Raw genomic sequence first — 14,415 nt, forward strand, 5'->3', positions numbered from 1 at the left:
CCCTCCCAGTAGGCTGTGCGGCCGCCGTACGGCAACATGGCGGCGCCCGGAGCGGCAGCAGCGGCGGCGCTGGTACAGTACGTGGTGCTGCGGGGGGACCTGGGCCGCCCGCCGCGGTCGTGGCCGTTAGGCGCGGTAGTGGCTCAGGGATGCCACGCCGCCCTGGCAGCCGCGCATGCGCACCGCCAGCACCCCGACACCCGCGCCTACCTGGAGTTGGGCGGCGCCATGCGCACCGTCGTGCTGGAGGTGCGCGGGGCAGGACGGGAGCCGCGGGGCACGCCGGGAGCGCCGCGCTGGGGAAGGGGGTGGCCGCCATTTTGAGGCGGGTCCGGCAGAGCCCTGAGGGGGCGGTGGCGGGGGGGTTCATGGCGGTGATCGGGGCAGCATCCGTGTGGAGGTGGGCTTGGGCAGAGCTGTTTGCCTTAGGACGCTGAGCCAGGCAAGCTGTCCAGGGAAAAAAAAAAACCAAAACCGCATTTTTGACGGTTTACAACCTGTGTTGGCTCACAAGCCCCAGCTCCCCCACCCCAGTGCTTGCAGAGGCTGGCGGTGCAGCCCGGGGCCTGCAAGAACAAAATGCCTTTTGGGTGAGATACAAAGTACGGGGATTGCCCACCCTCATACCTCTATGCAGGCAGGCGGCTGCCTCCCTGTCCCGGCCACTGTCCTCGGCGTGAGCCACCTTGCTTGGCCTCTTCCCCGCCGCTCTCGCACCCCAGCCCTCACAGCGGACTTTGTCTCTCCCCAGGCTCCGGATGAAGCCGCCCTGACGGCGCTGGCAGAGACCCTGAAGCAGCACGGCGTCGACCACGAAGTGTGGACCGAGCAGCCCGAGAACATGGCCACCTGCCTGGCGCTCAGGCCCTACCCAAAGGACCAAGTGCACCAGCACCTGAAGAAATTTAAATTGCTGAAGTGAGCAGGAACAGGCACGGGCAGCTCTCCTCCTGAGCCAGAGCCGAGCTTACCCCCGGGCAGGCGCCGGGAGGAAAGCTGCTGTGTCTCGGGAGCGCTGTGCTAATGCTCAGCAGCAGGTAGTCTTCTCCTCGCGTGGCGATAGCAGTTACACAGTGTGAAAAGGTTCTTTGGTGGGGAGGATTAAATGTTATTCTGTGCAGAAATGTGACTATGTGTTATGTTAACCTGCTGTCTACAGGCAGTGGGCTTGCACGTTGTCCCCCTGCCAGCACAGGCAAACTTGGAAATGTCTCTCCTGCTTTTTAGGGGTGAGTTTTCCCTTGGGCGGCCCTTTGAGCTTCCCCGTCCGTCTGTCCGTCCATCCCGACGGCTGCTTTCCCCACGCCCGAGCTCCACAAGCAGGGCCTGGCTGTAGGCACAGCCGTCCGGCGGCTCTGGTCCTCCCCGTGGATTTGGCGCTGGTTCCGCTGCTGGTGCGGCCGTGCTCCCGGCATCTCTCCCACCTCCACCCCTCGCTCCGTGGCTGCGGAGCCACGCCAGATCGCTTTTTCCTCCTGCACCAGCGAGGCCGGTTTGTCCATGATTTTATTCGCACTGAATCGCGCGATGAGACCCTGCCGGGAGCCACGCAGACAGCAGACGGCAGCATTGGCCGTCAAGCCGGGACTCGCTGCAGACCTCGTCCTGCTGCGTTCGGCCTCATTTACAGTAAAAACATTTGAAATGAGCCACTTAGTTTAAAAAAAAAAAAAAGTGTGTTGTCAGCTAGAAGTGCACATGCCCCACCTCTCCCCGTCCTGGTCGTGCTGTTAATGCCACTGTCACCCCCTGCCCCCTCCCAGGCCCCACAGTTCCCTCTTTTCCAGAGCTGAAGGTGAGCACAGAGCAGCTCTTCGTGGCCTTGAATTCAGGGCTTGAGGCAGGAGCCGTGTGCCGTTTCTCTCGCTGTTTGCTGCCGAAGCCAACCCAAGCGGCGTTTCCACGTTGGCGTTAGGCACGTCGGCAAGCCCCTGCGCCGGCAGCCCCCCGCCGAACACCCCGCCGCGGTGCTGGGGAGCATTTGCCTGCAAAACCGAGCGCCGAAACCCCGGTGCCGTGCTCCAGCGGTGAATTCGGTGACTAATAACCACACACACACACTCTATATATTTTCTCTGTAGTGCTTTCGGTTTTAAGATGCTGGGTTTTGCCACCAAACTCCGCACACCGGCTAATTTCCAGCTCTCCCCAGCGTGATGAATCGCGGTGAAAGAGGGGTTCCCGGTGCGAGGACCCCGGCTGCCCACACCTCCTGCCCCGGCAAACGGCCCCGGCACCGCTCCGGCATCCCCGTCGGCACAGAAACAACGAAACGTTAGCTGGCAACTCCGGTTCTTTTTTTTTTGTTTGTTTGGGTTTTTTTTTTTTTTTGTCATCTTTAACTCTTGCAAATGTCAATCAACAAAGCTACACATTTTTCCACACACCAGCGCGATTTTTAGAGGGAGACAAAAAAATCCCCCGTAGCCGCCCTCCCCCCATAAAAGTCAGCAGTGAATATTAAAAGCGACCCCCAACTAAAAGAGAAGAAAACAAATTTATACAGAGCTCAGAGCTATTTACAGTGACAGGCTTGAGGGGAAAAAAAATAAGCTATCTCCCAACAGAGAATTCAATTATTATTATTATTATTTTATTATTATTATTTTAAATAGTTTAAGCTACCTCAGCTGTTAAACACAATCAAAGCAGAAAGAACCGACTGCTTAATTTTATTTAATATTTAATCAGAAAATTTTATCTACAATAATTGACAGACCCCTCCCCCCATCCTTCCCCCTAAAAATTATTGCCGTTTTTTCCCCAAACTGTTCTTTTTTTGTCTTTTTTTGTCTGTTTTTTTTTTTCTCCTCCTGTTGTAATATACACGTTGTAGCCCCCCTCCCCGTTTCGCTCGGAGGCCTGAAACCAGCATAAAACATGGAAAAAATGGTGGGTCAAAATACTCTGTTTTTTTTTTTTTTTTCTTTAAAACTGACAAACTCACGATTGCTAGAAAAAGCTGATTGTACGCACAAGCGGGCTGGGGCGGAGGGGAGAGAAGGGGTTTTGTTTAAGCGTGAATAAAAAACCGGCTTTTCCCGCAGAAGTCCAGCGCCGATCCCCTTCCGTGCCCCGCGCCGAGACGTGATCAGTGACAGATCCAGCTGAAACTGAGATTGCTCTTCCTCCTCCTCCTCCTGCCGCCGCCGCAGTCCTCCAGCTGCCTTCTCCCCCTCCCCGCCTCCCCGAGAAACCTTCCTCCAGATTAAGAAGCCAGCAAAATGATTACAAAAATAAGAATCATCTGTAATTTTGGCTCGAGAAACCGACTGTCCCGCCTCGTCGCTTCGCCGACATCCAATGCTTTTTAAAAAAAAAAAAAAAAAGGAAAAGAAAAAAGGAAAAAAAAAGGGGGGGGGGGGAAGTAAGGGGGGGGGAAGAGGGGAAAAAAAGTGGAACAAAAAGGGGAAAAAAGGGGGGGGGGGGGGAAAAAAAAAAGGGGGGGGAAAACCCCACCCCCCAATAAAACAAGAAAACCCCTTTTTGCTCCAAACACTACGAGCTGAAGAATGGCTGCGGGTTGAGATATCAAAAATCTCAGAAAAATATATAATATATATATTTATATATCTCTGTACGTCTTCTTATTTAAATTTCACATTCCTCGAAAAGCGATTATTCAGTCAGTAGCTGCTGAAGAAGGCTCTTCTGCTGGCCCGGTGGCGGCGGTGGCCCGGCGGCGTTTTTCGGGGTGCCCAAGGGAGCCGGCGGGTTGAGGTAGGGATCTCCTACCAAATTCACTGTACACTGTACGTCGGCAAAGACCTGAACCTGTTGTACCTGCTGGGACACAAAAGAGAAGACGGGATTTAGCGGGGCCGGGGCAGGGGCCGGCGGCGGCGGATCTGGGTACTACGTGAAGTGGAAACTCACTAGAGACTTCCTCTAGTCTGGAGCCACCCCAGAGAAGAACTCTTCTGTCTTCTTGTCCTATAAAAAGAAAACCGCTGCAACTCATTCGGCTCTGCGAGGTTCATAACGTTGCTCATCCAAAAAAAAAAGGAAAAAAAAAAAAAAAAAAAAAAAAAGGATTTTTTGGGGGAAAAAAAACAAAAAGAAGCCCAGCCTGGCATCCCCTGGGTGAAGAGGAGCCGCGGCGTGGTGGCCGTGCCGGTGCTTGTGGGGTGGTGAGCGAGGTCCAGCGCGGCTGTTTGATCAAAATTAAGAGCTTTGGTGTGTCTCGGCGGCGCTGCCGGCGCGTCCCTACGGGCTCTGCGAAACCAAGGCTGCGCTACGGGGAAGGGGGAGGCGACGCCGTGACGCCGGCGGATGTCGGATGAGACGGGGATGAACCGGATCGTCCCCGGGAGCCGGAGGCATCGGTGCCGGCGGGCGGCTGGGCACGCTTTGGTGGTGCTCGGTGCTGCTCAGAGGGACAGGCAGCGTCCGGCAGCGCTGCCCGCAGGGACGGACGCCGCCCCCGCGGCCTCCCCCATCCAAATTTCCTCACTCTGCCGCGCTTTAACGTGGCGGCCTGGCTGCGCCGTGGCGGCACGGGGGCCGTCGGCCGCTCCGGTGATGGCCGAGCCTAGGAAAGAAGCCCTCCCTGCTCGCTCTCAGCCCGGAGCCGGGGCGAGGGGTGTTTAGCACCAGCACTCGTCTATTTTTCCAGCTCAGCTGCGGCATCACCGCTCTTCCATGCCAGCAAGGCCGAAAACGCTCACGGCAGCAGCGTGAGCTTTGATGCAAAGAGGGTTTGTGAGCGGTGCCGGCGTCCCCGAGGGCTGGCCGTCCCCCAGCGCTGGCGGGACCGTGGCGTGCTTCACCCCGACCCTGCCAACCGGGGCCGGCCCCGGTGGAAAGCAAGCGTGCCGAGCCGGTACGGCCGGGGACGTTCAGCCTTTATGGGGGGGGAACCCGTGAAACTCCTCGGGGTACCTGAGATGCGCTTAGCAGTTTCTTACTGACCTGCGCCCCATCTGCTTCTGTTTTCAAAAGGTCAGTGGAGGAAAGCTGGTTGCAGTAAAGGCCCGCGGGTCTCAGCGCTGGGTCATTTACCTGTCAAAAGCAAGATCCAGGCTCAGCTGGGGCTCCTGCATGCCAGAGGGGCACTCGCCACCCTCTCGAGCTGAGTTTTGGGGGGATTTGGGGAGGGGGTGCTCATGGATGGGGCAGTGGCGGGGGACTGTGCTGTCAGCATCCTCCCTGCACCGTGAGCTGCAGGGTTTTGGGGCATTGGTGGGGGAATCCCAGTGGGCAGCTGGGACCTGTTTCACCTTTCTCCCCACCTCCTGCACCTCTGCTTGGGGCTGCTGCCTGCTCCGGGGGCATCTCATCCCCAGGGAGCATGAAACGGCACCCAACTGCTCGGCGAGACGGGAAAAAGCCACCGGCTCAGCCCGTGCACCGCGGCCAGCGCAGGGGAGGGACCAGCCTCCTTCCTCCCCGAGCCCCGCGGCTTTTCCCTGGGGAGGCTGCCAGCCCCAGCCCGCGACGTCCCACACAAAACCAACGAGCCAGGAGCTTAACGGTGCTGAGACAAACCCCAGCAGCTAAAAACGTTGGAGGCATCTCAGTCTGGCCCAGGGAGGATCTCACCAAAGGGCTGGGACTGTGGAAAGGTCCCGTATCCAACCGCTCCCATTCCCCGTTCCCCGTCCCCAGTTTTCACAGCTTCCTGGGGATACACGGCTACAAACGGACCCACCGCCAGCCCACCACGAGGGCTGCAGGTGCTGGAGATGCTTGGCACGTCCCTGCACCCCGCAAGGACACACGGGACACCCCGGGACGCCGGCGGCCTTGGGCTCCAGCACAGCGGCAATGCCAGCAGAGGCAGCCAGACCTTTGCCGCTTCCCCTTTTGGACACCGGTACCCCCAGGGCCAGAGAAACGAACGCTGAACCCCTGGGAGGTGTCTGACCATCCTGGGAGCGGGGACGGAACGGCACTGACCTGCTCTGAGCACATGGAGTTCATCCCGGGCATCTGCAGCGAGTTCATCTGCATTTGTCCGGCCATGGGGTTCATGTTCTGGACGTTGGTGTTTCCTCCCGCCATGGAGACGGTGATGCTCATGTTGTTGTACATGCCCTGCTGAGCAGGCGCCGGCTGGCTCTGCCCCGCTTGGCTGAATACGCTGAGAGAGAGAGAAAAAAGCATTACACGGGTGTACGTGGTGGCGGGAGGCACCTCGAGGTGGGTCCTGAGCCCCTGGGGTGGCCCGAGCCGCGACGGCAGCCAGCCCGCTTCTCGGTGAATGCCGAGACCACCCGCAGCAGAGAGCCGGCGGAGCGGATGGGAGCCCTGCCGGTCCTTGGGGACACCGGGAGGGACAGGGAGCGTTAGAGGTGCTGCCTGCAGCGAGGCTTAACCAACGCGGAGGCTGGGAGGAAGGAAGGTGGCCGCTGCGGAGATATCCGCCCTCCGCTCCTCCTGTAGCAGGAGGCTCCTCGGTGTGATGGGGTAGAGCAGGAGAAACACCAGTGCCAAGAGAAGGATCATTACAGGGCTTCGGGCTGGATTAAGGGTCAGTCAGATGCAAAGCCCTGGTCTATGTGACACCGAGTTCACCCCTTCACGCTCCTTCCAGTGCCCTCCTCAACACCCGACCATCCCCACTTCTGCTCCAGGCAGAAGGACAGCTCTCCATCGCAAGGCAAGGTGAAACATCCCACCTCCAACAGAGCTCCCATCTCATCCCACCCAGCCCGGTAACCTCCTGCTCTGTGCCGCTTGACCAGAACAGGTTAGCTGAGCTACCTGCACAGAGCCAAGACACAAAGCAAGGCATCCCCCAGGTGAGCTTTTGGGGTTTTTTTTCTCCATTTCTGGAGATCTGAAACTCAAATCTGACTCATGCAAAAAAGGCAACAAGTCTGGTGAATACTCTTCCCATTTGCTTCCCTACATCAGAACTGGACACTTCTTAAGAGAGTCATGCAATGACCTGGGACTGCTCGTCTTGACTCAATTTATTGTCATGTTTCCTAAGGCCACTTTCACGAGACATAAATAAGCCACTTGTTTAATTAAAAGCCAAAGACCTGCTTCACGTCTTACTCAACACATGTGCTCATACATTTAAACGCTGTGGGCTTCTGGCCACCCCTGAGCCGAGGTGAAGATGAGGACACGGGTTGATGGTGACTTCTGGAGGACATCACCGTAGGAGAACACAGCCTAAGCTCAGCACGTGTCCTCAGCCAGGCGTCACCCATGGGCACTGCCAGCCCTGCCAACACCCTACCAGGGGACCGTCACCTTCTCTGTGTGTATGTGTCACCCGTGTGCTCCAGCTTATGTCCACCATGATCTTACTTGCTATTCCCCATGGCTCCTTGCTGCCAAGTCTTCATGTCAGGCGACTGGTAGCCCGGTGTCGGCGGAGCCGGCTGCAGCATGGGGCTTTGCGAAGGCGGGAGCTGGGGTGACATCAAGGGGCTGCTGGGGCTGAGCGACGGAGCAAAGGCGGGTTCGCTTTGCTGACCCATGCCTGGGGAAGGACAGACAGCGTCAGCGGTGCTGACATCCCCGCCGGCAGCCCCAATTCCCTCCTTCTCCCTTGCAACCACTGGCATTGAACCAGAACTATCATCCTTGACTTTTGGTCTCAGGGTCTCTGGTTTTCATTTCGAGCAGCTGTATCGCTCAAATGCAAATATTTCAGGGATGAAGGAGCAGGGAACCCCCCTCTCAAGTGGTTTCCATTGGCAGGTGTTCCTCTTTAGCATCACACCTGGCTGGAAAATAGCCAGGGTAATGATGAGATGATGCCAAAGCAGGTTCCTGCGGGACTATCGCAGCCACAGAGCAGTTTACTCATCAGTAGTCCACCTTGCTGAGACCCTGCATTGACGCTTGAACGTGAAGACCTTCAAAGTGGTGCCCATCTGTGCAAAACTCTGCACCGGCTCATCCGTCTCATAGGAGCTTGGTGCCCACACAAAGAGGCGTAAGCTGCCCGCAGCTCATTTCAGCCATCTCAGCAAGGCTTTGGCCTTTGCTGGAGCATATATATTTAAGGAACCACAATTTACAGGACTGCCTTGCAGTTTGATTTTCAAGGAAGGAGTTAAGGAAATTATTTTCAAGGAAAGAGTTAAAATTGCCCCAACGATAGCTTTTTTTTTTTCCTGAGATTCAACCAGAAAAGGTCCCTTGGGAGGAGGAGACCAGGGACCAGACCAGGTTGGGAGACCAGGGACCAGACCAGGTTGGGGAGATGGCCGGGGCTGAAGCCGGGGGCGACGGGCGAGCAGGGCTGGGCTGCAGCATCCTCGGGGGTCTCAGGTCTCCCCTCCGCCTCTCCCCACCGCTGGACAGCTTTCCAATGCAACCAACCGCTGGACGTACCTGATCCCGAATACTGAAAGATGTTCTGCTGCATCTGCGGGGTCATCCCGGCGCCGAACTGCCCTCCGACGCCGCCCATCATCCCCCTGTTCACCATGCTGCTGCGGTTAGCCAGCGCGGCCTCGGGGTTGGATGCCAACGGCGAGAAGGGGCTGGTGGAGGTGGGAGGGTTTCCCGGGGTCGTACCGTAGTTTGGGGGGTAAGGGAACTGCTGGGGGGGTGCCTGGGGCAAGCGAGCGGCTCCAATCTGTACCGGGAGCCCGGCGGAGGGAGGGAGGTTGTTTCCGAAGCTTTGCTGTCTCATCAGGATGGCTCGCTGCTGCATGAGCTGCCGCTGCCGGTGCTGTTGGCTGTAGAGCTCGCGCTGGCGCTGGGCCAGCATCTGGGCGTTGAGGGGAGGCTGCGGGGAAGGAGGGGGATGCCCTAATTGTCACCGTTACCCTCCGGTTCTGGCAAACAGCTCAGAGCCCCCCCCCTGCTGCGAGAGCCACGGGTGGTCCCCTTCCCCAGCTTGGGGTGCCCATCCTTGGTTTGCAAGGAAAGCTGGAAAAACCCCAAAATGCTGTAAATTGGCCCATTTGTGCCGCTGCAGGGCAGAGCAGGTTGGAGATACTGAAGATCAGCCTCTGCATGTGCCGAATGGCAAAGCTCCAGGAGCCAGAGCATCCCCCAAGCCAGGAAAACAGGCTCTCAGTCACCTGGCTGCCACCAACCACTCCTCTCCTCTGCGGGACCCGCTTCTTGTGGCCTCACCGGGATGCTCCCATGAGCCAGAGCCCAGGATCCCTGACTCCGACTCTTTTGGTTGTGAGATGTTAAAAAAAAATCCCCATCCCAGGAGCTTTTCCATCACCATGGGCTTGTTCCCCATATGGCCGAGCCAGATGTGTTGGAATTAATCAGCTTAAAAAGCCTGACAAAGCCATCAGCGGTTGAAATTGGAGCTACAATGGGAACCGTTCGGTCCCCTTCCCTATCAGTAATGCTCTCCATAGCACACTAGGGATGTCACACTGCTTCATGTAAAGGCAAAGGCTTCTCCGAGAAGTAGAATAAAGTCACCAGAACTCATCTACACTTTCCAACTTCTCCTCGTACCCAGCAGATGTTTTATCCACTTTATTAGAAGCCAAACAAGAACTTTAGGGCCTGGGGATTTGCAGGATCATTAAGAAGATTCACTAGAGATTCTGGTATTTAAAGGATGGCATCTATTTCCTAAAGATCCTTCTCAATTAAATGTGTTAGCACATCTTTCTCTAAGCAATAACAAAGTATTTATACCTTAAGCAGGTGGAGGAGCTGGAATAAGGGTGAAGCAAAAAAAACCCCGACCCACAGCAGCTTATCTTGCAGCCACCTCTCTGCATGCGGGAGAATTTTTCTCTCCCGTTAATGACAGAGGAGTGAGCCAGGCTGTGCTAACAGGGAGGGCACGGGGATTAACCCTCAATTTTTCCCAGCTGGAGGACCGTGCCGCATCCCCCTTACCTGCGGCGTGATCTGCTGCTGCATCCCCGCCCGCATGTTGATGCCCACCGGGGAATTGGCTGCAAACTGGTTGAGGATCGCCTGCCGGTTTTGATGGATCAGCTGGAGGGGAGAAAAAAAAAGCCAGGGAGACCTTCAAAACTCCGATGCAGGAGCTTCCCACCTGTCCGATCCCTCTGACTGGGATACGTGGGGCTGCAGGCAGGACCGAGGGTCCCTCCGTCCCCCTGCCCGCGGCCCTGGGATGCGGAGGGGGAAGAATTACCTGCTGCTGCCCCTGCAGCCGCTGCTGCAGCTGAAGTCGCAGCTGGTTGGGGGCCGTCGGGGGTCTGTTGAGCGTCTGCCGGGGTTGCATGGCCATGTTGGTGGGGAAGGCGCCGCGGGGCGGCGGTACCTGCACCGGCATGGGTCCGAAGGACGGCTTCTGCCTGACCATGCCGGGGAAGGCGCCGGGGAGGTTGGTGGTGGGAGAGGCGGAGGAGTAAGGCTGGGGGTACATGCCGGGTTTCTGCTCCATCATGAGCGGTGGGGTGGCTTGCTGGGGCTGGAACCGCTCCGTCAGGGCTTCCAGCCCGCCGCCCTGGCGAAGGCAAAGGGGGAGGAAAATATCACTTTGGAGCCCCACCGGCACCCGACCTCTCCCAGGAGAGCTCAGAGGGGATGGAGGACGTGCCTGGCGTGGGGCAGCTTGCTCGTGAGGATGCTGCTGCCCGTAACCCTCATCTCCCGGGCCACGCTCCAGCCCGTGTGAGTGGAAGCGCAGCGTCGAGGAGGGCATTCAACACCTGCTCCCCGGGGCTTAGCAAACCTTAGAGGGATGGAAATGACTTCTTTCGGCTCGCCTGGGGGCTTTTTAGAAGGGCTCTGGGCTCCTCTCCCCAGGCTGGTGGGGGGAAGCGGCAGTGGGTAGTGGGAGGTGATGCTGCCTTCCTCTGCCTTCCTCCTCAGGGTCTGCTAGCACTAAGCTGCTCATCTGGGCTCCAGACAGCAGCACGCCTGGTTGGACAGACCCTAAGGCTTGGAGGATTGACCTGAACATGGGAAACAGTTTGTGCTCTCTCTCCTTTCCTATTTTTATGCAGCCTCAGAGGCTCGGCTGGAGGAAGAGGGTATGGCGTTTCGGGTCCCCATCTGCCCCAAGAGCACCTCAGACACAGGCCATGGCCAAGGGTGGGAGCCACGGACCGCCGGGACTGGGAGAGCTCATGGGGAAGCACAGCTATATTCCTGCGCTTCTCACCGACACCCCACGCTAGGAACGCACGGGAGATGGGACCTTTTGGTCTATAGTACAGCCATTCCTGTACAAATGAGCCATATTACAGCCAGGGGATGATTTCCACACCAGCAAATCATGGTAAGATATTCTGTGCTGCTCTAGCTTGGCTCAGGCAGAGAAATCTGGTGTTTGAGCTATGAACCCACAGAGAAGTAACACCTCGGAGCCAGAATCCTTAATCCGAGTCCCACGGATTAAGAGAAAGCTGCGTTAAGAGAAACCGGACTTTGGGATTTGGTTAGATGGTGCCCATCAAAGGACTGAGGCTTGAAGGCAGGGATGAGGATCTGAGAATGGTGGTGGGGAAAAATATATTGCTTAGGATCAATTAAGATGGTGGTGGGGAAAATTGCTTAAGATAAATTAGGATGGAGTTTATATGGTTCAAGGACTGGATACCAGGACATAAACCAGGAGCCAGCAATGGCCAGAAACCACGGACCTGCTGTAATGAGGCTCTTTTACTCTTCTCTCCCCAAACTACCCAGTTTCCAGCTGCCTCCTGATTAAACTGGGTGCAGGTATCTCCAGCACTCCATCCCACCGTGTCTGTGGTAGCACAGAGAAGATGGCGGGTTTGGTGAAGTCAGGGGATGCAAACCCCTACCTGCCAAGAACACATCCTGGAGGGGAACTAGCAACACGTTTTCTTCCCAAAGATGCCTTTATGCTGACACGTTGTTTCTCTAAAGATGTATTTCAAGCAAATATTTCATGGAACTATTCAAAATATTTCTGAGGTTCAGTTGAAGCCATGGAAAAAGCCCAAGATTCCCATTAACGAAATGATCCCTGGATGGGAGCAAAGCTGGGTCAGGGTCCAAACATGAGACAATCCCCCTGAGCCAGGTGCTCCTTGGCAGGAGAAGTGCCGGATTGGCATGGGGATGCTTGGCAGCATCGGGTGCCATCTGAGGGCATCTCAATCCAGCGGTCTGATGCTGCTGGAGCCTGTCTGGTGCAGGAAAGGGTTGCTGGGGAGCTGTGCCAGCTGAGTCTGCAAAACCCTTGTGAAAACACTGAGCTGTTGCAGCTGTATCTTTGGCAAGAGCATCTCTGATCCTTTGTACCAGAGAGGCTGAACTCCCTACCACTAACTTGCAAAAAAAAAAAAAAAAGGCAGGTGGTGATTTTGGAGGCACAGCCTTGCGAAAAGGGACGTGGCAAATACCTGATTCAGGAATCAATTCACTGACAGGTCCCCCAGATTGCTGATGAAAAGATAAACCCTCCCAGTAGTGCAGTGCAAGGCATCCCGGTGGGGCTGCAGAAGGAGATGTGCCGCCTCTGGGCTTAAATCACGCGGGATCAGGCCCAAAGCAGCCAGAGGGATTTGCTCTGAGAATCTTCTTTCTTAGGACATCGCGTTTATTAACAGGCTTTCGATTCTGTTCCTTGTTTTGGAAAAAGCATGCATGTGAGTGCTATGGGGCACGGAAAAAGAAACCACTCGAAGACAAATCCCAAGCGATCCATCTCATTTTCCACATCCCTTGCTAGCTCCCCTGCAGCCAGCTTTCTTCCCCTGCCATGCCCTGTTATTTATGAAACCTTGGACCCTTCAGAGGCATCTGCCCCCATGGACATCTGCAAAGAGGGAGTCTCCACCGGAGCTCAGCTGCAGCAACCAGGGCCCCAGCGCTATCCGAGTAAGACAGCACCACTAAAAGCAAACCTCTCTTTTTTTTTCCCTGCAGTTCAACCCGAGACAGAAGGGCAGCTGCACTGTAAGCCAATCTTGATAGTAAGGGCTGCACGGTTTCATACCAGCAAGGCCATTAGATATATTATTAGGCAGCACAACCCAGGCTCAGGAATCCCAGGCTGTGGGATTCCAGCTGGAAGGCTCCTCCGTGCCCTAATCCCCCTGGTAAGGTGGGGAAGCAGGACAGCCTGCCAGCTCTCCCCGTTACATGAGCCGCCCAGGGCCGAAACCGCTCGGCCGCCTCTTTGCCAGGCTGCCGGTTCTCATGGGGCATTGTGTTTGAAAAGCGGAGAAGCGAGATATTGTATTTCACGGGGCTGTTTTCCAGCTTTTCTGGCGGGGGGAGAGAACAGCATGGTGTTAAGTATCGTGTCTGAATCTGATGCGCTCGTGTGTTCCCACTCACATCTGGCCTCCCGTTACCACCAGATGTTGGAAATCCTCCTCCACGCTCACGTCAAGCCTCAGCATTTGGCCCTATATATGACCTCCAGTAAGTCCCATGAGTGGTTCTCTCTTTACCTGGACAAGTTTGTCGATCCCAAGAGCTCGATCCAACTCGGCCAGCTCCGTCTCGTCTTTGCCGCTGAGGAAGGAGACGAGCTGCTCGAGCAGGGCTTTCTCATCGTTCCGACCCTCCGGCGTGGTGGGAGGACACAGGAGCTCGTCCAGCTGTGAGGTGATGCACTGGCTGCAGAGAGAAGTCAAGAGGAGACACATTAAGGTTTATGAAGCAGGGAGGAGGCTGAGCTGGGAAATGCTCGAACGACACAGCCCCTGCAACCGTGGGGACTCGCTCCCCCGCTGCTGCATCACGCAAACCCCACGGGATGCAGCCTCGTCCCCCAGCTCCAACACCGGCTGAGCCCGCTCAACCTCAAGCCCCGTGACGAAACCTGCTCGTAAGGATGAACCTCTCCAGGAAACAAAGCCTGAACAGTGTTTTGGTGAGGTTTGGGAAGAAAACTTGGGTGCTTTTGCAGGCTTTGCTCCCGCAGGCATTTTGGGCAGGACAGCGGGATGCAGAGCAAAACTTCTGCCGGCACGAAAGCGGGGAAGCTTGGATGGAGCTGGAGCAGCTGGAAGCAAAGCAGCTGAAGGCAAAGGGGAACCTTTGAGCCGCAAAAATAAGATTTCTGCAAAGCTCGCTCAATATTCTTTGGGAATAAGATTAATATGTAATGAGAGACATTCCAATGACGTGACTAATTGGAGTCAATCGGATTTGCTGGGTCTGACACGATGAAGAGAGCCGTGGCACATCACGCTTGCAGAGAGGCACAAAGGCGAGGGCTCGAACATGCCAGCAGTTCCCAAGCAGCAGACATGTTTATCCTTTTAGCTCCAGATGAGGACCAGATGTACAGTAAGGAACTGAAGCCAATCTGACCGAGACCGCTGCAGCCAACACACGCAGCCTAATCCAGGGAAAAGAAATACTCGGCGTTGGGATTTCTTAAATTGCAGAGTGGGAGCAGAGAGGGAAGCAGGGAGACAGAGGTGAAAAGCAGGGCTAGTTTCACTCCATAGCCAAGGTCCCTGCTACTTGCTGCTTTTATCAAATCCAGTTTTTCAGTGCCAAGGACAAAGGACAAAGTTTGCTGCACAGACATTGTTCTTGCAGAGGAAAGGGAGGACAGGC

The 14,415-nt window shown here is 56.2% G+C and overlaps 2 protein-coding genes across 9 annotated transcripts in view; one reads left to right on the forward strand and one right to left on the reverse strand.

Moving 5' to 3' along the window:
• The first annotated feature begins 30 nt into the window (after positions 1 to 30).
• Positions 31 to 3,377, forward strand: PTRHD1 (peptidyl-tRNA hydrolase domain containing 1). Of its 4 annotated transcripts, none has more exons than XR_005933994.1 (3): positions 37 to 249; positions 752 to 1,037; positions 2,082 to 3,377. XR_005933994.1 is itself a non-coding variant. In XM_030038105.2 (2 exons), the coding sequence occupies exons 1-2, from the start codon at positions 37 to 39 to the stop codon at positions 920 to 922; spliced, it is 384 nt and encodes a 127-aa protein (XP_029893965.1). In that variant the 5' UTR covers positions 31 to 36; the 3' UTR covers positions 923 to 1,124. The 4 variants fall into 4 exon arrangements, 1 of the variants encoding a protein (XP_029893965.1); XR_005933995.1 differs by lacking the exon at positions 2,082 to 3,377 and adding an exon at positions 1,228 to 1,365; XM_030038105.2 differs by lacking the exon at positions 2,082 to 3,377 and having other exon boundaries at positions 31 to 249; positions 752 to 1,124.
• Positions 2,877 to 14,415, reverse strand: part of NCOA1 (nuclear receptor coactivator 1) — a 185,887-nt gene continuing 174,348 nt past the window's right edge. For 2 of the 5 annotated variants that reach the window (XM_030038087.2, XM_030038089.2), the window contains 8 exons: positions 13,296 to 13,464; positions 10,055 to 10,369; positions 9,790 to 9,891; positions 8,299 to 8,698; positions 7,264 to 7,438; positions 5,899 to 6,082; positions 4,912 to 5,001; positions 2,877 to 3,786 (listed from right to left, as the gene is read on the reverse strand). In XM_030038087.2, coding sequence (XP_029893947.1) covers positions 3,619 to 3,786; positions 4,912 to 5,001; positions 5,899 to 6,082; positions 7,264 to 7,438; positions 8,299 to 8,698; positions 9,790 to 9,891; positions 10,055 to 10,369; positions 13,296 to 13,464 — 1,603 coding nt within the window. In that variant the 3' untranslated portion in view covers positions 2,877 to 3,618. Of the gene's footprint in view, positions 3,787 to 3,876; positions 3,934 to 4,911; positions 5,002 to 5,898; positions 6,083 to 7,263; positions 7,439 to 8,298; positions 8,699 to 9,789; positions 9,892 to 10,054; positions 10,370 to 13,295; positions 13,465 to 14,415 lie in introns of all 5 variants that reach the window. The other 3 variants (XM_030038093.2, XM_030038092.2, XM_041128729.1) reach the window with 3 other exon arrangements.

The sequence above is a fragment of the Aquila chrysaetos genome, chromosome 15 (assembly GCF_900496995.4).
Source record: "Aquila chrysaetos chrysaetos chromosome 15, bAquChr1.4, whole genome shotgun sequence".
NCBI classification, from domain to species: Eukaryota; Metazoa; Chordata; class Aves; order Accipitriformes; family Accipitridae; genus Aquila; species Aquila chrysaetos.

What these genes read in the sequence shown, in the direction of transcription:
- PTRHD1 (XM_030038105.2), top strand. Translation starts at nt 37, where the DNA reads ATGGCGGCGCCCGGAGCGGCAGCAGCGGCGGCGCTGGTACAGTACGTG. An exon ending in TGCGCACCGTCGTGCTGGAG is followed by an intron (nt 250 to 751) that starts GTGCGCGGGGCA and finishes GTCTCTCCCCAG; the next exon opens with GCTCCGGATGAAGCCGCCCT.